The sequence below is a fragment of the Pipistrellus hanaki genome (genome assembly GCF_964339955.1).
Source record: "Pipistrellus hanaki genome assembly, chromosome: 4".
Lineage (NCBI taxonomy): Eukaryota > Metazoa > Chordata > Mammalia > Chiroptera > Vespertilionidae > Pipistrellus > Pipistrellus hanaki.
The window spans coordinates 93,384,936-93,404,276 of record NC_140506.1 but is presented as its reverse complement, the minus strand read 5'-3'; the positions used below and the strand labels follow the sequence as shown (position 1 = coordinate 93,404,276).

The following is a 19,341-nucleotide window of genomic DNA, read 5'->3' as shown; positions in this document are numbered from 1 at the left end:
AAGTTGGCCACACACCTGTAACCTTGCACCTGCTTTCCTTGACCTGCACCCCAGGCCCTTTGGTGAAGCCTTCCCAGATGTCTCAAGACTAGGATTTCTCAGAAAGGTCACAGCATCACTCCTGGGTGCTGCAGAGCAGAGAGCAATTCACACCTCATCTCTGTGACAGCCCCTGGCCTGTCCCAATGTTCCTGGGATGAGCGCCACCTGGTCCCGGTCTCCAAGAAGGCCACCTGGAAGCCCAGCTTTCTGGTCCAGCCCAGTCCATACCTGCTGAACACAGGGCTGCCAGGAGTAGGCATAAGCCTCAAGCCCCTTGAAGAGGCCAGGACTAAGGCAGGTCTCTGGGGCCCAAGAGGCTGCTGAGGCCACTGCCAAGGCCAGAAGACCCAGGAGCTAGGGGAGCCTAGAACACAGATCAACAAGGGTCCTTCCTCAGGGAAGGCCAGGCTGGATCCAGAGCCCCAGAGCAAAGAGGCTGCTTAGGTAGCCCCCTGAACTTGCTTACACTTCACACTGCCTCCACCCTAAGCTACCTGGTCACATGACTGAGCCTCCAACTTCAAGGGCCTCCCCTGCAGGATAGGATGCCACCAGCAGATAGCACTTACCCAGGGGCAAAGCCTGGGTCACCTGATGATGGGAAAGGGCCCTGGACCTGCAGCTCCAACTTGGGGGTGAGAATAGAATGCTGGTAAGGGCTCTGATTTGCTGTGGCCGAATGCTGGACAGCACAGGGTTAAGGCTAAGGGGGTTCATCTGGCATAGAGCTCCAGCTTGGAGGCAGTTGGTGGAGGAGGGATTTGAAGGGAGTCTGGAGCCGGCAGAAGGTTCAAAGGGGTGGCAATGGATATTGAGGGCGAAGTTCAAACACAGGCTTAGGGAAGGGCAGACGGTGCATAAGGGTGGGCCTCACAATGGCTTCTCTGAGCTCCCAGGACCTAGGGCAGGGACAAAGGTGCCCAGGCCTCATCTGCTCTCTCCACCACCATGCAGCCAGTGTACACTAGAGCAGGTCTCGAGCGACACCCTCAGGATGAAGAGAGCTATAGAGCCCTAGCCTAGGCTGCACCCTTCCTGGTGCTTGAGACAGACACCAGAATGAGACAGTGGACATAACATGGTCTTGACGGCCACTCTACTGCCCCAGTCCCAAGGGACCCCTCCCCAGTCCATAGCTAGTGATGTTCTACCCTGGGTCCACAGCCCAACCATGGCCCTTGACACTGAAGCTGACTGGTTGGGCTGTTGTCCCGTAAACACATGGGGATCAAGAGGGCTCCTAGACAGCTGAGGGTCTGACCCAGGCCAGCACAGGCTAAGTCTGGCTTCTGCAGGTTTGACCTTGGTCAGTACAACTGACCCAATTCAGGGACTTGAGGTGCTGCAGGATCTCATGGAGAGGGAATTGGAGGCTCTCAGAAGGACACACACCAGAGATGACCAGGGCCTGGAGGACTATATGGGGGCAGGACTATATGGGGACAGGCTAATGGGCTTCAATGGCTTAGCTCCTGGTTCCATATGACATGTGAGCACATATAGTCCACGTGTCCCTCCCCACCTCCACCTCCTAAAAGATAGAACAGTATAATGGATCCAGTCTGCCAATGGCCTGTCCCAGAGCTGGGTTATTGTTTTATTTGTGGTGGGGGATGACTGTCAATCACTGAGGGCCTCTTAACCTTTGCTGAGTCAAGGGTATTTGTGAGAATTTGAGGAAACAAATGGATGCTGCCTCCCTCCAGGAGAGAGCTCATGTTTCAGAGTTCAGGGCCAAGGCCACAGACTGCCACCTCAGTCTAGCCTGTTACAGAGAAATGAGTGACCTGCCAAAGCCATGCTGAGCTCCTCCCACTGGCCAGCAGCAGGGGGCAGAGCCAGCCAGGACTTGGGACACACTCCCTTGGTCCACCAGTGCTGACAGGGAAACAGATGCCCACGTTCACCCCTACCTTGTGCCAGCCCCAGGTCCCTTGGTGATCGCAGGAATCTGACACAGGAGCCCCCTTACCTGTGGCCTTCATTGATGTGGAAAACAGTTTAGTGAGGGGTGACTGAGAACCAAGGTCAATGAACTGGGAACATTAGGTGACAGGCTGGGGGGCTGGAAAGGGATTAGTTTGATTCAATTCAGACCGTGATGTGGACATAAATATGGGGAGGACTGGCCAATCTGGCTGAAGTCAGAGGCTGTAGTTCAGACAACGGGGCTTGGTCATGCTGGTCCCCCAGAGCTGGGACAGGGGCAGACTGGGAATTGTCAGCTTTTGGTAAAACTTTTTAAATATTTAAAACTGTTGCCCAGCCGGCACGGTTCAGTGGTTGAATGTCAACCTATGAACCAGGAGGTCACGGTTCAATTCCTGGTCAGGGCACATGCCTGGGTTGCAGGCTTAATCCCCAGTAGGGGACGTGCAGGAGGCAGCCGATCAATGATTCTCTCTCATCATTGATGTTTTTCTCTCTCTCTCCCCCTCCTCCCTGAAATTCGTTAAAATTACATATTAACAAAAAACTGTTGCACTGGCCGGTTTGGCTCAGTGGATAGAAGGGTCTACAGACTGAAGGGTCCCAAGTTTGATTCTACTCAAGGGTCCACGTGCCCAGATTACAGGCTTGATCCCCAGTAGGGGGTATGCAGGAGGCAGCTGATCAATGATTCTCATTGATGTTTCTCTCTCTTCCTCTCCCTTCCTTTTATTCATTTTAAATCAATAAAAACATATATTTTTTAAAACTATTCATAAATTAGGGGCATTACATGAGAGATCACTGGTGTATATGGGAAGGCTGAGGAAGTGTGTGGGACTAGGACAGTGTACACAGCTAAGGACAGAGATCGTGGAGACATGCCTCCCAGGCAGGTCCTGACTAATGATGACCTCATGAGCCGTGAAATCTCCAGGGCTCTCCTGCAGCTGTACCCCTGACCAGCCATACCTACTGGCCAACTGCATGCTCTCTCTGGCCTCCGACACCAAGAACACATCCGGGTGTTGTCACTTCCACATCACCTTTCAGGGGCGCCCAGTGTCCCTCAGCCAGTTGTCAGGACCAAGTCAGGGGAACCCTCCTTGTGCTCCCAGGGACCTTAATGGCTCTCAGTGCTGGACTTCCAGGGTCAGGGAAGAGGGCCACGTCACCCCGAAATTTCAGAGCAGGAAAGGCCTCAGGGTGACTGGCCCAAAATCAAGTGCGGCTTTGCAGGTCCAGGTGGCTATGCTGAGAGAGCTTCTGTGAGAGCCTCTCCCCACAAGACACTGCCCCTAAATGCCCTCTGAGGGCCCCTGCACCTCTGAGCTGATGGGAGGTGCTCACCACACCAAAGGGCATGCCAGCATGGACAATGGTCACTCCCAGAGCCAGGCCACAGCCTCCTTGCCTCTGTTCTGGAAAACATTCCAAAACAGGCAGGATGTGCACTGCAGAGAGGCAAGCATCATCCTGCTCTATTAAGGAACACCTTCGATTTCTCAGGATTCTCTCCCAGAGGAAAGAAAAACCTCAAAACAAATCTTAGTCCCACAGCTCAGCTGGGGACCACCACCCCTCTCAGCCATGTCCAGGGTCCCTGGGCAGGGGGTAATGGGGTCAAGGAATATGCAGGAGAACTCCAATCCTCTAAGCAAAACAGCACACACATGGCCCAGCTCAATACTTTACTCGTGCTGACCCCAAATGTGGTGAACCTTCCTTGTCTGGGCCTCCGCTGCAGGCGGAAAAGAGACCTCAGAAGCAGCGAGAAGGCTCCTGACCACTAGGGGTCCTGGGACCAGAGGCCCATTAGGGCTTCCACACAGTCCACCCCACCCAGAAGCTTCACAGCCAGCACGCACAAGAACGGTTCAGACACTGCCCACAGTGGCTCTTCCATCGCCCCAGACCATGTCTACAGTGCCAAAAGGTGGAGGAGTGGGCTGGCCAGAGGACAAGGGACACTGAGCCTGGCATGTGAGTTTGCCAGGGTGGGTCAGTCACTCTGTGGTCACTTCCCGCTGGCTCTCTTCTGCATCACGGCCGGCTCAGACAGTGCCTGTTGCTGAAGCCGCTCAATGAGCTCTTCCACGTAGACCTTGAACAGAGGGACGGGCTCCTACAGGGGCAAGACAGGTCACAGTGAGGCACTTTTGGGAGGACAGAAACCCAGCTGCCTTTGGCCAAACACCAGGAGGAACTAGCAATGAGAGGACTAGGCCTCTCAGGCTTGGCCACAGCTCGTGAGGGTCCTCAGCCCGCAGTCCAGAGGATAGTGTCCTGTCATGAGACAGAGAGCCTTCTCTTGGGGATGCAGGAATGAGGCGCCTGCCTCTGGTTTCCCTGCTTGGGGCTTAATGGAAACGGCTGAAACTAAACAGAGGGAACAGAGGCAGCCAGCTGCTTTGCCGGGGGGGGGGGGGGGGGGGGGGGGGGTGGTGGCTCTCTGTCCAGGCGGCTACCACAGGCTCCACACGCTCCTAAGGGACAGACACAAAGGTCTCAACTGGGAAGACCCTGCGGGATGCTAAGTGGCTACGTAAACCAACAGTGCAAGATTCCAGCTCTTATCATCGAGAGACTTTCTGTCCCTGAACCTATGAAGTGGGCCAGAGGGAGCAGGAGAGAGTCAGAACCCTGAGGGGCGGGAATGTGCCATGTGGAATCCACAGGACTGTGGCTCCGGCTGGGGAGCTGGGCCGAAGCAGCTCTTTCCCAAGCCCATATGGTGTGGGCAGCCCCTCATTCAAGGCAGTGCACTTCCTCCCTCCCCATCTGTCTGCTTGGCCGCTGGCACTCACACAAACTCACCTTCTCCTCCAGAAGCCTCTGCTTCTCCACAGCTTCATCCAGTGTCAGGCCGACCCACTCGGCCTCCTCCTCTGGGATGACAAACTCCTGGGCAGGCAGACAAGGAGCATGTGGTGAGGCCAGGTGGTCAGTCCCGGGGGCCCATGAGGAGCGGAAGTCCAGGCCCAAACCCTCACCTTGTACTTGTCATAGATGGCTGCCCTCCTCTCAGGGTCGTCTGGGTGCAGCTGGGGGTCCCGTCGGGCAAGCCGCAACAGCATCCCTCGCTTCAGGTCCATCCCAAACTTGGAGCACAGGTCCTCCTTTGGGGTCTGGCAGGAAGCTATGAATGGGGCCAGGTGCTGCTGCCAGGATCCCACCCACCCGGATACTCCCCAGCAGCTGGCAGTCCCTAGGCCAGAACAGAGGAAGGAAGAGCCAAGAACAGGAAAAGGGGAGGCTGTGTCCACTTGGGCCCTGGAGAGCAACAGAGATGCCCACAGCAACAAACTTTGGGCTGTCCCAAAGGGGCATGGTCCCATTCACATCTCATTGCTGACCCTCCATCCAGAGACCCGCGTGCCCCAGTGATTGCTGTGACCTAGCCTCCCCTCTCTGACGGACCATCAGACCCCTCTTGCCTTCAGGATGTAGAAGTCAAACCCATAGGCCTCGTCGATGAGGTCCAGGGTGCGCATCGTCACAGTCACAGGGAAGTTCTTGTCCAGGATCTCACTATAGAGCTCGCGCTGAAACAGCTGTGGCTTCCACACCTTCTTTACCCTCTTCGAGAGCTGAGAAAGCAAGAGTCTTCATGAGTATCGCTGCTCCTCCCAACAAAGCAGAGACTCAGAACACAGACCTGGTTGCCCATTCAGAAGTCAGCTTCTACCCAGCCAATCTGGCTCCCCAGACTCCCAAGGTTGCTGGTATGTGTTCCGGACACACTACACACACAATCATAACTACATGTTACATGAGTTATCACATGCCACACCAGGGACCAAGAAGGCAAAGGGGGCCGCCAGCCTGGGAGGCCTCCCCAAGAGGGCGCTGCTAGCAATCCCTCCCTCCAGGTTTACCACCAAAGGCAGCATGAGTGTCTATCTTCCAAAATGCGATGAGGAGGTGGTTGTGTCAGAAGTATCAAAGGCAAACTATGGTGATTCAAGCTGACAGGTGACTGCAGACACCCCTCACCCCTCACCACACAGGCCTCTCCGTCCTTACACCTGATCTGTGCCACAACCGTAGGGCCTCTGCACTTGCTGTTCCTGATCATACCCTGTGTTGGTCTTACAAAGAGCTGTGTTCCCTAGAACTGTGCCTTTTCACTCTAGCATGCTCCTTGGAGGGAGCTGTCTCACCAGACTGTAAGCCCTCCTGGGACTGGTCGGTCTCCCTTGTGCTCTCCGGATACCTCGGAGCCCAGCCCGGTGTCCAGAGCAGCAAAACCCCGGGCAAGTCCCCCTGAAGCTTGCCCTGCGCACCCACCTTGTGGTTGTTGACATATCTGTGGCCCAGGATCCAGCCCTCGCCGCCCCAGAGTCCCAGCTGGGACTCCGGGGGGTAGTAAAGGGGAATGGGCACGTCCTCCACGCGTTCCCGCTGCCCATTTTTGGGGTTAATCTTGAACTTGACTCCGTGTGGCCTGTAGTGCACGGGAGTGGGCGTCCGCGTCTCCTCCAGTGAGCGAAGGTAGTGCTGGGGCAGGCGGGAGTAGATGCCCTCCCGCAACTTTAACCGCTTCCATAGAAAGACAGGGAACTTGTGCAAGGGCATCGCGGCCAGCCTGGCAGGGGGCAGAAGACCGCCATCACGACGCAGCCCGGCTAAACCCCGGACTCTAGCCCAGCCCTACCCCTACCCCAACCCCGAGCTCAAACCCCCCGAGCTAACCCGGCTCCCGACCTCCCCTCTCAGCGTGGGACAACCCGCCAGAACCCAAGTACCTTTCCGAGCTCCGCGCCCCGCCGGAACCGGAAGTTGTGCTGCGGTCACGTGCTCCCCGCCCGTCACTGGTTGGCCGCAAAGCCCGTCACTCTATCGCTATCCCGCCCACCTTTCCGCCGTTAGGGACCGTGAAAAATACCCCGCGAAGCCTGAGGCAGCGCTAGGCACCGTCCACAAAGGCCAGTTTCGGCGAGCAACAGCCTGGGGGACAGGACTTGTCATCCCCGGGCCTACCTTCTCTCCTTCCAGGAGCAAAAAAAAAAAAGTAAAAACTTTTGCCTTGAAATATAACTGTAGCCCCGGCGGGGCGGCTCAGTTGGTTGGAGCGCCATTTCATACACCAAAGGGTTTCGGGTTCGATCCTCTGTCAGGACCCATAGGAGAGGCAAAGGATCTCATTGCTCTCTCTCCCTTCCTCTCTAAACATAACCTTGCGTGAGGATTTTAAAAGTATATATAACTGTAGAATATTAAATTAACGAATCACAATGAAGTCAGAGCTAAAAATATATTAGTCTTAAATAGTTTTATAAAAAAAAAAACAAAAAAAACACACCACATACAAATGTTTCCCCTTTATAAGCCTAGCGAATGCTATGTTGGCCACATGCAGAGTGACTGGAAGTGGAGACCTCTAGTGAGGCTACATCCTGGACAAGACCCCGAAGGAAGCCCCAAAGGCTCTGAGCCTGGCCTCAGTGGCAGATGCTTCCCAGGACCCTTTCCATATCCCTCATACAGCAGCCCCCTGTGCTCTTGCCTTGGGAAGGGGCAGGGAACTGCTTCTTGGGGCGATCATCGCCCCTTACTTTGCTTCCCCCACAGAAGAGAGAGAAAGGTTTGGGCCATGTCTCTCTAGCAGCCCCCTAACCAAACACATGCTTGGGCCAGTGCAGGGAGGCAGCCATCACCTCCACTCCTGACAGCAAATCAAGAGGATGCTCAGCAGACAAGGGCCCAGGGGCAGGGTGGGGACACAGAGTTGGAGCAGAGTATACCCTACATTGCTGGCACCCACAGAGCAGCTGGCGGCCCCCTTCCCAGGAAGCTCTTCTCAGGGGCCTGCAGCTTCAAAGCTGAGAACCAAAGGGAGGGCGAGAGGAGGGCATTATAGCCAGAAGCCAGCCTCTCCCGGGTCACCACTCCTGGCAGCTGAACCCTAGGTCCCCCAGTGCCAATCAGCTCTCTGGTGGCCACGTCACCTCTCCCCAGGGCAACTGCATCAGCAGGGGGCATCCCCATACCCAAGATAAACTGGCATTCAGAGGCACAGCTCCAGGCCTCAGTGTGTTGGAGGTCGGTGGGAGGTGGGCTCAAGCCTCTTCTGCCCACCTGGGTCTCACAGCACAGCCTCACAGGAGAACAGGGTGATGAGAGAATCGCTCTCCACATCTCCAATCGTCCCCTGGCCCGCAGAACACAGCGCCTGCCTCCCAATGGCACCTGTGGTCTCCAGGCAGCCAGGCCCTGGCCCCAGGGGCTATTGCAGGTACCAGCTGGGACCAGCAGAGGATGGGGTAAGCTGGCAGCCAGGCAGCACTAGGGAATTGGGGGGTGTGGTCCTCTCCTAGGCAGGAGGAAGCACATGGGTGAGCAGGGCCATTTTATTCCGTCGGAAATCTGTCTGGACAGGGTCCCTCTCCCTTGGTCCTGCCCTTGGCTGGAGAGGCTGTCATCGAAGCTGTGCAGGTCCCTGAGTTGGCTGCATCATGTCACCGTGTACAGCTCCTCCTGGTGGTTCTTACAGATCTGATAGTGGCAGGTGAGCTTCTGTGAGCAGGTCCAGGGCTCAGTGTGCTTGTCACGTGGTGGCAGCAGGAACGCCGTGCTTCCCGCCAGCAGCATGTGCCAGATGCTGTGGGTATAGTAATAGTTGCTACTGGTCATCATGGAGGTGTAGATGGAAATGGCCACAGTGGCCATGGAGATGCCAGGCAGGAGATAGAAGACCCAGCGCTGCCAGGAGGTAGGGTAGCAGTGGCGCCGGTGCCCACAGCGGTACACCTGGAGGGAACCATCACGAGAGCATTGGCACAGGGGCTGCAGCTCCCACCCAGGGGCCCACCCATGGGTAGCAGGATCATGGATGTGCATCACTTGGAAGGGGCTCAAAGGCACAGAGACCTGCCGGGTCTTCAGGCCTGGGCCTCAGCATGAAGCCACACAGGCCTGGAGTGCCAGTGCCCAGGCCTCAGCAAACGTGGGGGACTTGCCCTAGCCGGTATGGCTCAGTAGATAGAGGGTCGGCCTGCAGACTGAAGGTTCCTGGGTTTGATTCTGGCCAAGGGCACGGGCTCAGTTGCAGGCTTGATCCCTGGCCCTGGTCAGGGCATGTGGGGGAGGCAACCAATTGATGTCTCTCTCACATTGGTGTTTCTCTTTGTCTCTCCCTCTTCCTTCCACTTCTCTCAGTAAATATCAATGGAAAAATATCCTCAGGTGAGGATTAACCAAACATATATATATATATATATATATATATAGAGAGAGAGAGAGAGAGAGAGAGAGAGAGAGAGAGAGGAGAGAGAACTCAGACTCAGGACCAGGAACATGGCCAGAATCAGTGGCCAGGCTCTCCTCCCCCAGTGCAGGGGTCTGTGGGGAGACAACACTCTCTTATTCCAGTTACCAGGAGAGGGGTCTGGGAAGCGCTCCTTACCCACATGGTGACCATGATCACGAAGGCAAAGAGACAAGGCCCCATCATGTTCCAGGCGCCCCTGCGGTCCAGCTGTAAGGACATGGCGAACACCAGCGTGCCCAGGAGAAGCAGAACCTGAGCAAGGCACATAGACGAGCACAGGGTCACAGGAACCCAGGCCAACGTTGTCTGTGATGGCACCCGGTCCAGCAGGAGCATGGGGTCTGGGCATGCTGGTCATCCTGCTACTGGCCCACTGCCCCCCAATACCTCTGCCCGCGCCCTTGGAGCTGCTGGCACGCTGCTCTGCTCCACTGTCAGGGAGGGAGGCACCTCTCCTCCAGATACTGATTCATCCTAAGGCACAACTTAGCCAGGCAGGACACCGGGTCACATGTCCCCATCAGCCAAGCCCAGCGGTGGCAGAAAAAGCTCCAAAGTGTTCTCAGCACCAGAGACTCCAGGAGCACATCCGGGGCTTCTCAGGGAGGTCTGGCCTGAGTTGGGGCTCTAGGCATCCGATTTAAATAGAGCCTTGAGAGAGAAACAGGCTAGAAAGGTCCTTGCCTAACTCTATCTTCCACCTTCTTTTTTCTGGAATCCTCTAAGCAGCCAGCACTGTCCCTTCCAGCTGCCCGAGGCTTCTTCCAAAGGGAGACTGGTCATTAAGAAAGATGGGAGGTCGCCAAAACCGGTTTGGCTCAGTGGATGGAGCATTGGCCTGCGGACTGAAGGGTCCCAGGTTCGATTCCGGTCAAGGGCATGTACCTTGGTTGCAGGCACATATCCCCAGTGGAGGGTGTGCAGGAGGCAGCTGATTGATGATTCTCTCTCATGGATGTTTCTAACTCTCTATCTCTCTCTTCCTCTGTAAAAAAATCAATAAAATATATATTTAAAAAAAAGAAAAAAAGAAAAAGAAAGATGGGAGGTCTCTAATGGCAGCAGCTGAACCCTCTTTCTGATCTCGTCCTCAGCGTGCAAGGGCCTCTGCTCCCTCAGAACCCAGACGCGGGTGTCAGGAGGCCACTCACGTATTTCAAGGCTGCCTTCAGCCGGGCCATGCAGAGGATGGTGACCCAGATGGACACTCCGGAGCCCAGGAAGTCGCAGTACTGCAGGGTGTCGTAGTTGAGGATGCACAGCACAGCCTCCCCCGGCTGGTCGCAGGCATGATAGAACTGCAGGGCAGGGCGGTGAGCCGAGGCCCAGACCTCCCCCCACCCCATCCCCAAGGGAGCAGGCAAGCCTACCGTGGAGAAAAACATGGTGTAGGCGTAGACGGAGGCCTCCACCAGGAGGCAGCGGTGCACAGAGAGGGCGATGGGAGCCAGGAACAGGAGGTTGCTGAGGGTGAGCAGGAGCACCGCCATCCTCTGCTGGGCTTCGGTCTGGGCTGTGCTGTCGTCCGTGCAGCTCCACCCACGCCAGCCTGTGGGCAGGGCGATGCCGAGCGGGCTGAGGGCGGGCGGCTGAGGCCAGGCTAATGGGGGAGGCGCTTCTGAACCTCAGCGCCCACCCTCACCCACAGCCCTGCAAAGAAGTCCCTTTCCCACCGAGGAGCGGGCGAGGACAGGTGTAGGTAGTGGGGCACGCGTGGGTAAGTATAGGCTGGTGTGGGCAGGGGCAGACAGCTATGAGGCAGGCGTGGGCAGGTGTAAAGAGGTGTGAGGCAGGTATAGGAATGTGTGGGGCAGGTAGAAGGCAGGTATGGGGCAGGTATGGGACACGTGTGGGCAGGTTTGGGGCAGATGTAGGCAGGTGGGAGTCAGGGATGGGACATGTCTGTGGGCGGGTGTGGGCAGAAGAGGCCACGGTCAGAGGCAGTAGCATCTCTGGGGGTGTCTTCCTGTGCTTGCCTGGGGGAGCATGTGGCAGGAGTGCGAGAGGGCACTTGCTCTTGTTCTGTGAGGGTGCTCTCAGCCTTGGCAGAGTGGATGGGCTCCGAGAGGAAGGCACAGGGCTGAGAAGTCAACAGTACTGTCTGGAGGCATCCAGGCCTGGCCCTCACCTGCCTTGCAGCTACACCCCGCATACAGGTAGCCATGTCTGCGCAGCAGGAGGCACTGGCCGTAAGGTCCACAGTCATTCAAGCAGGGCACCAAAGACAAGGCAGTCTCCACGAGCAATGAAGACTTCTCACACTCCCTGCGAGGAAGGGGCCGTAGGAGAGCTGGCTGCCGAGGTCTGCTGGCCAGTCTCAGCCAGGGCTCCAGTCATGACTGGACACAGGAGCCCAGAATTGAGACCCCCAGGCCCTGGGCCCTGGAAGACAGCAGCCGTGAGACCCACAGAAGCCAAGATGCTCCTTCCCCTTCGCACCACACCGCATCCCCGTCTGGCTAGGGCTGTGCTGAACCAGTCCCCTCAGGAGACTGACTGCCGGGCCTGCCCGGGGAGGGGTGGCCATGTGGAAAGGAAAGAACTTCGTACCTCCCGGAAGGCAACTTATCCCGTGCGGCGTATAGGAAGCTGGGCCCCTTTCAGGCTCCGACGCAGGCGGCCCAGTCGCGGTCCTGAATGCAATGATTCCCCCACCCGGCAGCTCTGGGCGGCTCCCACCCTGGCCCCCAAGTTTACTTACTCAGGACTCTGAAGGCACACGAGCTGCAGGGAGAGGTACCAGCTGTCCGTCTCGGGGTAGGGAATGACGAGGTTGGCCTTGCGAGACGCGGTGCTCAGAGCCAGGGGGTACCCCTGGGAGAAGGCTGCGGGGGGAGCGGGAAGGCCCCGTAAGAGGCGGCTGGGGAGGCTGGCGGGTCACGCAGCCAGAGGCTCCCGCCCATACCTGTGGTGCAGTTGAGCGAAGTGTTGAAGCCGAGGAAGGGTGAGGCAGCATTCACGCAGACCTTTACCAAGGTGTTGTTGGCAATCACACTCTGAAAGGGGCGGCCGTGCAGTGTCAATCCGAAGTCTGATGCTGGGCGCTCTTTGTGGCTCCCACTGCCCTCCCAGGACCCTCCCCTGCAGGCCAGGCAACACCCGGCCCCTGATCCCGCCCGAAGTCCCATTTCTAGAGACACAGCCCTCACACTGCTGACAGGGGCCTATCGAACAGGCCTCTCAGCCCTGGCTGGGGCGGCTCAGTTGGTTAGAGCCTTGCCCTGTGTACCGAAGGGTTGCGGGTTCAATTTCCAATCAAGGCTGGTACTGGAGGCAACCAACTGATGTTTCTCTCTCACCTCTATGTTTCTCTCTCTCCCTCTCCTTCCCTCTCTCTCTAGAGTCAGTGAAAAACACATCCTCAGATGAGGATTTAAAAAACAAACAAGCCGAAACCGGTTTGGCTCAATGGATAGAGCGTCGGCTTGGGGACTGAAAGGTCCCGGGTTTGATTCCGGTCAAGGGCATGTACCTTGGTTGCGGGCACATCCCCAGTAGAGGGTGTGCAAGAGGCAGCTGATCGATGATTCTCTCTCATAGATGTTTCTAACTCTCTTTCCCTCTCTCTTCCTCTCTGTAAAAAAATCAATAAAATATATATTTTTAAAAAGAAACAAACAAAACAAACAAGCCTCCCTTTCTGTACGTGGTGCTCCTACTCCAGTCCAAGGCCCACTACTGGGGTCACTCTGGTACCGGAAATGCCACCCCAGCCCAGTGTCAATGATCACGTCAGGGCAGAAGGCTGAGCAGCATCGTTCATCCTGGGAGCATGTGAGGCCTGAGCTGAGCGGGGCCATGAGGTCTCACCTTGTTGGCCCACAGGGAGATGGTGAGGGAGCCCCCACTGTCCATGCCCGTGTTAAGGTGCAGCCGCATCACCGAAGGCATGTCTGACTGCACCAGCACGGAGGCCCTGTCCAGGGGCCTGAAGTGCACAGACAGCACGTCCACGTCTTCCCGCATGACCTGGTAGCTCAGAAGGCAGAAGGGGCCGCCCCCCGCAGGGCCGCTCCTGCCAAGGTCCTGGTAGCCGGGGCTTGGGGGCAGCAGGCTGCTGGAAGTGTTGCGGCTCTGGTTTGGACTGTTCTGCAGGAGGTGGTGGAAGTTCATGATCCAAGGCCTGCAGACTGACAGGAGGACGAGGCGCTCAGCTGGAGAAAGGGCTGGGGACCGAAGGCAGGGGGCAGAACCACGCCCAGCCCGCCTCCCCATGCAGCCCACCTGTGAGAGAAGCTAAAGTGCTGAAAGCCACCAGCGTGTGAGGCCCTGCCAGGCTCTTGGCTGTCACTTGCAACCACCGGTCCCAGGGTGGCGAGGGCAACAGCAGGCGGCAGGTCTGGGTGGGGTCAGTGCAGGTGAGCACCTTCTGGAAGTTGCCGGGCAGGGTGGCTGAGCCCACAGTGAGGTGCACCGGGCAGCCCAGGCTTCTGTTGGACACACAGCCCTGCAGCTCCAGCAGCAGCTCCTGGGTGTACTCGGGGACGAAGATCCTGCAGCCAAGGGGGGTGGCCTCGCTCAGGCTTTGTGACTTCCAGTGACCCGCCCCCCCTCACTGGTCACACTCCGGGTGGTTGCTCCACTTCCCAGTACGATCCCAAGACACAGAACCCAGAACCAGCCTTCCTCACCCAGCGAGGAAGTGGTGACGCCCACTCCATCCAGCCCGGAGGCGGGGCCTCCCTCAAGACCCTCACTTACTTGAGGTAGCTGGGGCGGGAGAGGAGAATCTGTGGAAAGGGAGTGTTGGGCTCCAGGATGGAGACCTCGGCTACCCGCACCACCAGCATGTCAGGCTGGAAGATGTAGGCACAGGTGGGAATAAAGCCCTAGGAAGAGAATGAGAGGATGGGGCAGGAGCAGAGAGCCCGGACCAGGCTGGGCGGGGAGGGCAGGACCAGGGAACCTAGCTGGGGATGGCGGGTGGGGAGGCAGGGCTACAGCAGGACCTTGACAAGGTCTGCCCCCGAGGAGGTAAATAACAGGGACCAGCCATTCCTGCATGGATGTGTCCTGCCCCTCTATCTCTAACGAGCAGACCCCTCACCTTCAGCTCAATCTTCTGGGACGAGGGGGGCAGGTGGGCGGCCACAAACCAGTCCCCAGGTGCCGGGTGGGAGATGTTGATGGAGGCATTGCTCTGCAGCATCTTGATGAGGAAGGAGGGCTGCGTGGAGGTGTTGGCAGGGAAGCTGGTCCCCAGTGGGTTGATGACAGGAGGGGCACCATATCGGAAGTACCTGGAGGTGGGGACAGCAGGGCAGGCATCAGATGGCGGCCCCGGGCCAGGCTCGGGCAGGCGGGCGGGCAGGCACCTACACGGTGATTTCCACCTTTGCACACGTGGGGTCACCGCCCTGGGACACCTGCAGCAGCCAGCGCAGCAGGACGGTGTCCGGGGGCACGCGGAAGTGGAAGAGTCTGGCGCTGCCATACCAGCTGTAGAAAGACAGCTTCTGCGGGGACTGCGAGAACTGCTCCGACACCAGCCTGGTGTCTGCGGGAGGAAAGCGCTGTCAGTGGACCAGGGGTGCCCCAGGGTGCCCCCACCCCCATGTGCGGGGCAAACAGAGAATTCAGAGGCCCTTCACCCCAGCGTGGCCCCAGAGAGGAAGGATGAGGGAAGCCACGGTGGGCTGGTCTAGAGGCCTGGGATGCCTGGCACTCCAGCTTTCACCTTGGCAGAGGTGGTTGTCCCGCCCCCCTACAGCCCCTGGAAGTTGCCTCTGGCAATTGATCCCACTTGACAAGTGAGGGAGTTCAGGCCCATGATGACTTGGGACACAGCCTGAGCCCCCTCACCCAGAGAGGTGGCATGCAGAGACCCTGGGGTGGAGGGGACCCCAGGCTGGAAACCTCTCCAGCCCTGGGGACCAGAGGACACCTGGCCCCTATTCTGCCCAGGGCTTTCCCTGGGGCTCCCCACACCCCAATCCCTGCAGGGACTCTCAGTCCCCACCTCTGTGGCCTCAGCCCCCCGCTCCCCGCCCTGACACACTCCAAAAACTTGCCCTCCCTGCTCACTTCCTGTCATTCCAACATTTCCTGGAGCAGCTCTGAGCAGCTTCTGAGACTCAGCACTAAGGCCTGAGCCCCATCCAGGTTAGGGCCCCCTGGAGTGTCCACTGACTAGGCACAACCTCCATGAGAGCATATGTCTGGGTCCTACAGTGTAATCACCTGCCCCATGAGGGAGCAGGGGTGCCCACCCAGGACCCTCCCTACTGGGACTCCCACAGAACAGGCTGCTCTGCACTCCCATAGGTGGATTACCAGGCCTGGGGTCCAGTCAACTCCCTAAGATGGATGGCAGGGATCCTGAACCCAGTACCAGCTCAGGCCTTGTGCGCGCGCACCTGCTTCACCCCCCCCCCCCCCCCATGACCTTGGGTATCCAACCCTTTCTCTGGGTGCGGTTCCTCATGATTTGGTTCAGGTGAATAGCACCTCCCCTTGGGTGTCCCTCCCTCCAAGGTGAATGGCTGTACAAGAGCTTCTGAAAGAAATACCCTGTGGACACAGCAGAGGGCAGCCTCACCCTCCTCCAGGCTGGGGGTGCCGCCCTCTACCCTGCAGGGAGCTGCTGGCTCACAACCCCAGCAGCAGGCCCTGGGCCCCTTCAGTGTGAGTCAGGTGAGCAGGTGAGGGAGCCAGGAGAGCAGCTGGCTCTCCTGCCAGCCTCCTGACCTTCCAACGGAGGAACCTTGAGAAAATATAACAACCTACTTTCACAGAGTCTGAGCTCCAGAGGAGCCCAACAGGGGGGGCTAGGTAGAGGTAGGCTCCACATAGGACACACTCCAGGCTTTCTGGGTGTCTGCTGGCCACCAGGTCCCACCTGGTGAGCGGCTAGGAGCCACTCAACGAGCACCAAGTTCCTCCTGAAGCTTCTGCAGCCCCTAGGATGATATGACGAGGGCCAAAGGCTGGGAGGTAAGACGGGATAGCTCCCCACCCCCACCTCAGGACCAGGGGGCCTTAGAGAAACAGTCAGCCAGTGGGGCTAGCCTCTGGAGGGGATCCCAAAGCGGAGGTCACACTGCACTGCACAGCCCTCTGACCTGAGAGAGGCAAGTCCTTCTGGCCCCGCCAGCCCTGGAGCACCAGCTGGAGGACAGCTGGAACCCAGCTGGCAGCTGTGACATCTCAGCAGGTGCACAAGAGATCAGAGGTGTGCTCAAGGTCACCCTAAGATGCAGTGGTCCCCACTCCCAGGGCTACAGAGCCCCTCCAGGATACCCCCTAATCTCTGTAGCCCCATCTCCCCTCCCAAGTTGCTCACACTGTTATCTTGGTAAACATGCCAAGCCATTAACACATCAGTCTGAGCCTAATGCGGAAGTCACATCTCTGATAACAGGGAGTAAGGGCCATTTGTACCCCTGCCCTGCCCCAGAGCCCCCTCCAAGGACACAGGTTGTGAGAACAAAGAACGTTCTTGAGCCTGACCTGGGAACTTGAGTGAGGGCACCCTCCACGCCAGGACCCCTGCAGACCCATAGTTCCCAGAAGCCAGCGCTGCATTGCTGTCTGTGTCCCCGCCCCCCCTCCCCCAGCAGGCCCGGGAGGTGAGGGGCTGCCCCAGGTTTCCATCTCTATAAACTGTCCACCAGTGACCCCTCACCCTACTCCAGCCCCAAGGATGGAGAAAACAAGGGTGGCAGTATCTCATGGAGCAACTTAATCAGGAGTCATCTCTGAGAAACAGCCTTTCGTTTCAAGCTCAGAAACCAAAGGCACAGTCTTCAAAGAAACAGGAGCTTGGAGGAGCAAGATTTCAGAAAAGGAGGAGGGGCTGGGAGCACCAAGATCAAGGTGAATTGGTCCGAGGCTGTGCTGGATACAGCTGCCTAACTTCCCAGGGAGGGAGGGCACCTGGGCCTTTGCAAAGCAGCCCTGCCAGACTGGCCTCCTGTTCCCCTGGGTGTCTCAGGCCATGGGAGACAGGGGAGCTATGTAACACCCCAAGCCCCAGGCAGAACCCCATGGTCAGCGCCTCCTGTCTAGGCACCCTCTCAGGTCCGGGGAGATTGGGGTCTCTCAAGGATGCAGAAATGCAAATGGAGGGAAGCAAGTTCACCAGCGCCAGTGAAGTACCCATTTCCTCCCAATCATCTTCGCCCACCCAGCTCCTCAGGGCCACCTCCCGCCAGGAAGTGAGGCAGCTGCTGAAAGGCTGCACTCGGGCGGTGGTCACTGTGGGAAGGGTGGAAACTGGAAACATGACACCCACCTGGGCCCCTACTCCAGGATCTGTGCAACTTTCCCTTAACTCTGCTCCTTCTCCAGACCAAATGCCCCCCTCCTCCCCCAGCCGCACTGCTTAACCCTTCTTTTCAGCGGCCTCTCAGCTGGAGCCTCAGCTGAGTCCCCCTGGACCCCTCGCGCCCCCGCCCTCCACCACGTCCCAGCGTTAGGAGGAGGAAGAGAGGGAGGACGCGCTCCAAGGGGTCCGTTAGGCCGAACCCGAACCTGGGACAGAGGAGGGGACGAGCGCGTCCTATACACCCCGATCGCTCGAACACGGAAGAGACTGACTTACGCCCCCAAGCCGGGGTGGGGGGACCTGGGCACAGAGCCCGCGCCAGGTGAGAGCAAAAATGCCCCCAGGTGAGTCACAATCCCGGCCCCGCCCCCGCCGCGCCCCCAGCCCACCCGGAGCCCCTGCCGGCGGATGGGCGCCCCAGCCCCGCTCTCTCACCGCTCTTACTGGTGTCGCCGGCGGCGGCAGGAGAGGGCCGAGCGAGGAGCAGCAGCAGCAGCAGCAGCGGCTCCGCCGCTGCCCCCGCCGCCGCGGCTCCCCGGGCCCCGCTCCCCGCCCGGCCCATGGCTGTGCGCCCGGCCTGGCACTACCCGGCCCGCGTCCTGGGCCACCTGCTCCCGCCGCCCCGGCAGCCGCCGCGCACCCTGCCCCCGGCTCCCATCGCCCGGCCGGTCCCAGACACCGGCGCCCGGGGCACTTCCGCCTCCGAGGCCCCGCCCCGCCCGCAGCCGCCGGAGGGGAGCGCGGAGCGGGGGCCGCGGGGCGCGGGGGGCGCGGGGCCCGGATCCGGAGGAGGGCGCGGCGGGGGGATTGGAAGAGGGCGGGGGAGGGGGAAAGGGGTGTCGCTGTGCGATGCGGGGCTGAGCGGGACGGTGCGCGATGCGGCATCAGGGCTACGTGGGATCAGGGTGACGCGGGGTGCGGTGCGGGGTGTGGAGCGGTTTGTGCCGTGGGGCTGACGCGGGGCTGGGGAGCGGACCCGAGGCCGGGGTCGGGGGAAGGTGGGCAGACGCGGTCGGGGCCGCCGGGGGGGGGGCGGAGGGTGCACAGGGAAAGGGTCAGTGAGGCCGTGGGCGGAGGGGGACCGCAGGCGCAGACGGACCGCAGGCGCAGACGGGGTGTGCGCGGCGGGATGGATGCGCGCGGGGGCCAGGGGCCGAGGCGGGAATTCGGGGCGGGAATGAGAACGCACACGAGGTTCCAGGCGGCGGGAGATGCTCAGGGAGCTCCCAAGGGTTCCCGGAGGCGCCGGGTGGTCCCACGGCACGCGAGTGTTTGTGGGTTCACTGAATCGTGGGCCGGGCGCGGCGGGGCAGGCAGGGATGGCTGGAGCGGAGACCCTCACAGGCTGGCGAGCCCCACACCCGTTTCTGCCTCCCCAAGGCTCTGCACCCCCCAGAGCTGAACTCCAGGGCTGTCACTCCGCGAAGCTGAAACGAGTGTAAACACACACACACACACACACACACACATTTGAAAATAGACTTATGGGAATTTCACATTGGTGAGTGGGACTAACTCCTCACCCTTTACCTAGGGAAAGATCCCAAACACTAAGGACTCAAGCGTAAATAGGAAATGATCGGTGACTAGAGGAAAACTTGGCTAAGATTTTCGAGTCTTGGAGAAGCGAAGGCATGTCTAAATATGGCCCCAATCTCAGAAGTCTTTAGAGGCAACCCTGGAAAATTCAACTAGGTGAAACGTTTTCTGCAGAACAAAAACTACCTAAGTGAAGTAAAAACCAAACAAAACCCGAGCCATGAACTGGAGAGGACAGTCTTGCACCTTGTATTACAAAGGGCCATTATTTTTTTTTTTTTAAATAGTTCTG

At 58.8% G+C, this 19,341-nt stretch overlaps 2 protein-coding genes across 2 annotated transcripts; both read right to left on the bottom strand.

The window, feature by feature from the left end:
* Positions 1–3,647: 3,647 nt before the first annotated feature.
* Positions 3,648–6,831, bottom strand: MRPL28 (mitochondrial ribosomal protein L28). Its single transcript, XM_084880520.1, is given in 7 exon segments — positions 3,648–4,004; positions 4,007–4,096; positions 4,789–4,875; positions 4,965–5,099; positions 5,409–5,561; positions 6,262–6,559; positions 6,720–6,831. Coding segments are annotated over 6 exon segments (780 nt in total). The 5' UTR covers positions 6,550–6,559; positions 6,720–6,831; the 3' UTR covers positions 3,648–3,977.
* Positions 6,832–6,982: 151 nt separating this feature from the next.
* On the bottom strand, positions 6,983–18,227 carry PGAP6 (post-GPI attachment to proteins 6). The gene is made up of 13 exons (XM_084880494.1): positions 17,946–18,227; positions 14,564–14,741; positions 14,292–14,484; positions 13,946–14,073; positions 13,469–13,737; positions 13,055–13,374; positions 12,150–12,240; positions 11,946–12,069; positions 11,373–11,509; positions 10,615–10,793; positions 10,396–10,542; positions 9,380–9,496; positions 6,983–8,724 (listed from the first exon to the last, which is right to left on the bottom strand). Exons 1-13 carry the CDS (start codon positions 18,070–18,072, stop codon positions 8,428–8,430), a joined length of 2,307 nt encoding a protein of 768 aa, XP_084736620.1. The 5' UTR covers positions 18,073–18,227; the 3' UTR covers positions 6,983–8,427.
* Positions 18,228–19,341: the final 1,114 nt, after the last annotated feature.

What these genes read in the sequence shown, in the direction of transcription:
- PGAP6 (XM_084880494.1), bottom strand. Translation starts at nt 18,072, where the DNA reads ATGGGCCGGGCGGGGAGCGGGGCCCGGGGAGCCGCGGCGGCGGGGGCA. An exon ending in CCCAGAAGATTGAGCTGAAG is followed by an intron (nt 14,074 to 14,291) that starts GTGAGGGGTCTG and finishes TTCTCTTCCTAG; the next exon opens with GGCTTTATTCCCACCTGTGC. An exon ending in TCCCGCCCCAGCTACCTCAA is followed by an intron (nt 13,738 to 13,945) that starts GTAAGTGAGGGT and finishes CCTTGGCTGCAG; the next exon opens with GATCTTCGTCCCCGAGTACA.